This window comes from Gavialis gangeticus, unplaced genomic scaffold, assembly GCF_001723915.1.
Source record: "Gavialis gangeticus isolate Ggan-Ray unplaced genomic scaffold, GavGan_comp1, whole genome shotgun sequence".
In the NCBI taxonomy this organism is placed as follows: Eukaryota; Metazoa; Chordata; order Crocodylia; family Gavialidae; genus Gavialis; species Gavialis gangeticus.
In genome coordinates this window covers 13,076,842-13,080,870 of record NW_017729030.1, presented here as the reverse complement: position 1 = coordinate 13,080,870, position 4,029 = coordinate 13,076,842, and the positions used below count along the sequence as shown (strand labels likewise).

At 40.6% G+C, this 4,029-nt stretch overlaps 1 protein-coding gene across 1 annotated transcript in view; it reads left to right on the top strand.

Moving 5' to 3' along the window:
- The window catches only part of COL25A1 (collagen type XXV alpha 1 chain), a gene marked incomplete at its 5' end in the record, with an annotated part of 779,688 nt that overhangs the window by 11,748 nt on the left and 763,911 nt on the right, over nt 1-4,029 (top strand). The window contains one exon of the mRNA XM_019521958.1: nt 813-882. Coding sequence (XP_019377503.1) covers nt 813-882 — 70 coding nt within the window. The remainder of the gene's footprint in view (nt 1-812; nt 883-4,029) is intronic.

Here is a 4,029-nt window from a genome sequence, read left to right as displayed (position 1 = left end):
AGTTGGAAAAATTGTTCTTTGCAAACTTTTGGGCACAAACCGCCTTCTTCAGGCATAGGGTTGAAGGGTGTCTGTGCCCAAAAGCTTGCAAAGAACAAGCTTCCCAACTCTTTAGTTGGTCTAATAAAAGACATCATATCTACGCAAAGACCCTTGGCTGCCAAGGATCTGGGCATGTATTTCATATTGCACCCACAGATTCTAGCCAAATCTGTCTCTTGGGCTGGTTATTACTATTGCTAATAGAGGTATGGGTTTTTTTCTTTTCTTTTGGTGGGCATCAGATACAACCTGTACTAGAAAGGAACCTCTCAGATGTGGCTCTTTGAGTAGGGGGTCTGCGTTTCCAAGGGTCTTATGAGGGTGTCCGGAGTCCATGTGGCAGTAGCCGGAGTGCCGTTGGCAACAATTGGTGCTATAACGTGATAGAGCAGTTGACCTTCAGATCTGAACCGTTGATTGTCTTAGTGCCCGGGACTTGCAGATCTGACCAAATCCACATCCCTACATTGATTCTGTATGCCTGGGATGCTCGGTGGGGGTGTGGAGGTGTTTGGATGGGGATGTAACACAGCACAGGGCCAGCAAAGTTGGACAAAACTCAATTGTCATGCTCTTTGATTTTGGGGGGGTGGGGAACTGATACCGTCTTAATCTGATACAGTCTGAATCCCATCCAAGTCAACTGTTAGTTATGCTGTCTATCAAATCACTGTAAATCACAGTTTAACATATGCCAATTTAGAAGCCTGGCTGTAGTAGCCTGAGTGAATGCTTACCAAGTTTGTTAATGTTGCTCCTTTCACCCACAGAAATCCTATGAGCATTTGGCAAAAATAAGAATAGCAAGAGAAGTGCCTCCAGAGTGCAACTGTCCACCAGGTAACCAGAAACAGCTCAGAAATCTTTCCTTGGTATCAGGGGATTTTGACACTTCTTTTTATCTGTCTGTCAAATGAACATGTAGCAACATCAAATATCACATGTAATAGGAGGGGCAGAGGGGCACTTCTTTTCATAAAGTGTGCCTTGGGTAGAATATTAGCCTTTCCCGTTCTGGGGTCACATAAGATTTAAAATAAAATATTCATGACAGTAAGATAAGGCTGGGAAATGCATGATAAGTGGAAGGTGTAAGCAAGCCAGTGCCACAGCTTAACAAGTATTCTGATTTTTAATGTCATGGTATTCAGTTAGTGCTTCTGTTGGCACTGTGTAGCTTTTTGATATATGAAATAGCTTTAAACACAAATGACATATATTTAGGATCTAGTTGTTATATAATAAAAATGAGCTTTTTCGTTATCTGGGTTCCCCCCTCCCCCATCATAGATAAAATGGTATTTTAGAAAACAACTTTTTCTCATAATATATATTATTTATAGGAATATGGACACAGTCCTGAAGTTCTTACTCAGGCAGCAGTCCCAACAGCATTGCTGAACTTCAGGATTGGGCCCTGTGATACGGGGGTCAGTTGCTTGTAGACCTGAATAATATATTCATATGCTTTTTTGTGTTACATGCTTTCTGTATGTTTTGTTGTCTTCTGCTGTTGGTTTTAGATATCAGATTTAGATAACTGATGATGATTTATTTTGTCTTAGACTTCTTTTGAGATTCTCTCCCTCTGTTTCTATTCCTTGGGCATTGGTAATATGATGCTTAATGATTCACAAGGTGCTGTAGCAAATCTAGCACACTTTATAATAGGGTACCATGGAAGTATAGTATGCTGTATATGTCCTTCCATTTACAAAAATGTCTTCCCCTTAGAAAAGCTGGGATTGTTGACATGCATCAAGAGTAGGGATGATAATGAGTTAATATTTGATGCACGTTTTTCAAAAACATATTTGCAGTAAGACATGCAACTGTAAGGTAGGTATTTATGGAAGGAACTCTTCTAGTCAAAGGTTTAACTCATGACAGACTCATCTTGAAGGGGTTATTGAACCACAGGAATGAAAGTCCCTGTGACAATAATATATCTTTTTGATAATATAACTGATAGAGTACCCTAGTAGCCCGTTTAGGAACCTTTATCGGTTGAATGAAATGGGCAATGTTGTTTGTTAGAGCCAGAGTGTTTAACAGAATACAAAGAATTACTAAACTCTCTCAGTTAGTTTTGATGTGACATATTTCATAATGTTAATAAAAAAACCCAATGATTTTTATAACTGATTTTGGCTAATAAATACATTTCTATTACTCGCTTACGTTCTTATAGCTTAAATACATGAAGATGACTGAAGTCCAAGATGTAACATTAAAAGGTAGATTGCCCACAGCATTACACACACAGATCTAGTCTGTGATCCTGAAGCATCTATGAATTTGAACCCCTAGTTTTCTCTTTCAGGGTTTATTGTTCATATTAGTTTGCATTGATCTGGTCACTTAACAACCATTCTGTTTTCAGGCTGAGGAACAGTCTCTGCCATTGTTGCAGCTGGTGTTGCATGCTGTCTTACTTCTTTACTACCACTAGAGCTCCACATTATACCAATTTTTACTTGAACATACCTTATTTTGAAGCAGTACTTTCTGTTATCTCAGTTCCAGCAGATTACAAACAGTAGAATATTTGTCATGGGATTTGACAAAAATCTTCACTAGAACTCAGTCCAAATAATATTTAAAGCACATTTCAAGGTGTGCAAATTAGATCTATAAGAGTAGGAAAATTGAGATGAATAGTTGTCAAAAATCATTTTACAAAGAGGTATAACTGGCCAGGGAATTGGATATGTGATATGGAGATTTTCACCTCTTGGTAATGATTTCAGTTTGGAGGCAGGTTTATAGTGATTGAAAGTTATCACCATGTGACGGCTGCATTTTGGACTATTTAAAATGAGGTAGTTGTCTCATCCTCCCTCCCAATGGACAGGTGTCTACCTCAAAATGCCATTGTGTTGGCAGGCTCAGCAGAGTGAATGAGGCTTGATGGGCATGAAGACAAAATCACTAAGCCTGCTCTGAGAAGTAACCCTTTCTGTTGGTGTTAAAGTAGAGTTGGGAAATGTGAGGGAATTTTGTACTGCTCTTGTTCATATTGTGCTGTTTTTAAAATATAGAATTAGCCCTTACTCCAGGCAACTGTTATAACTTTCACATCCAAATAATACTGTTATAATATGTGACCAATTACTCTTGAACTAAATATGAAGAGTTTTGTTTGCTTGATTGTTTTGGTTTGTTTCTTTTTTTAAATATGGTTTCATTACAATTGTGAAGCCATTTCAGGAAACTTATTCTGTGGCTGCGGTGCTGCTTATGGGTCTTAGAGTTGACCCACACACTGCATGGAGTGCATGCTGGATTGGCCCTGTGCTGCATGGGCCCAGTCTGGGTGGTGAGTTGCTCACAGTGCCAGGTTGCCTGCTGGATTCAGCATGTGGGGCCAGTATGTGGGCCCCATCTGGTCTGTGGTCCCTGCCCTGTGCCTTTTGCCCATGGGCTGGCCCCATGCCATTCATCTGGCCTGCAGGGTCTTGTGAATTTGACACCACTGGCTTAACAGGTATGGAGTCATGGAAATTCCCATGGCTTGCAGCCTGGGAAGCCCGTCCTGATTCAGAAGAGTAAATTACATCTTTACCACAGTGGCACAATTTACCTTTTGCTGTTTTTTACCTTTTTCCCTGAGCTTCTTGTTAAGCCTATCTAATATGTATATGGCCATTAGATCTGACTCCAGAAGACCTTCAAAGTACATGCAGAGGTTGTTGTGTAACACCAGTATTATGAGCACAAGATAGTTGCCAAGATGAGTGGTCGTTCCTTAAGGAGAAGATACTCAGAGCCCAAGGGGTGACAATCCCAACAAGAAGGAAAGGGGGTAAGAGTGCCCAAAAGTCCCCCTGACTCACCAAAGGCATTTATGAATGCCTGATTGCCAGAAAGGAGGCATACACCCAGTGGAAGGGAGGGGCTATCACCAAAGAGGAGTATACCTCCTCTGCTCGGGTCTGTAGGGGAGCTGTTAGGAAAGCTAAGGCAGATACGGAACTAAGGCTAGCA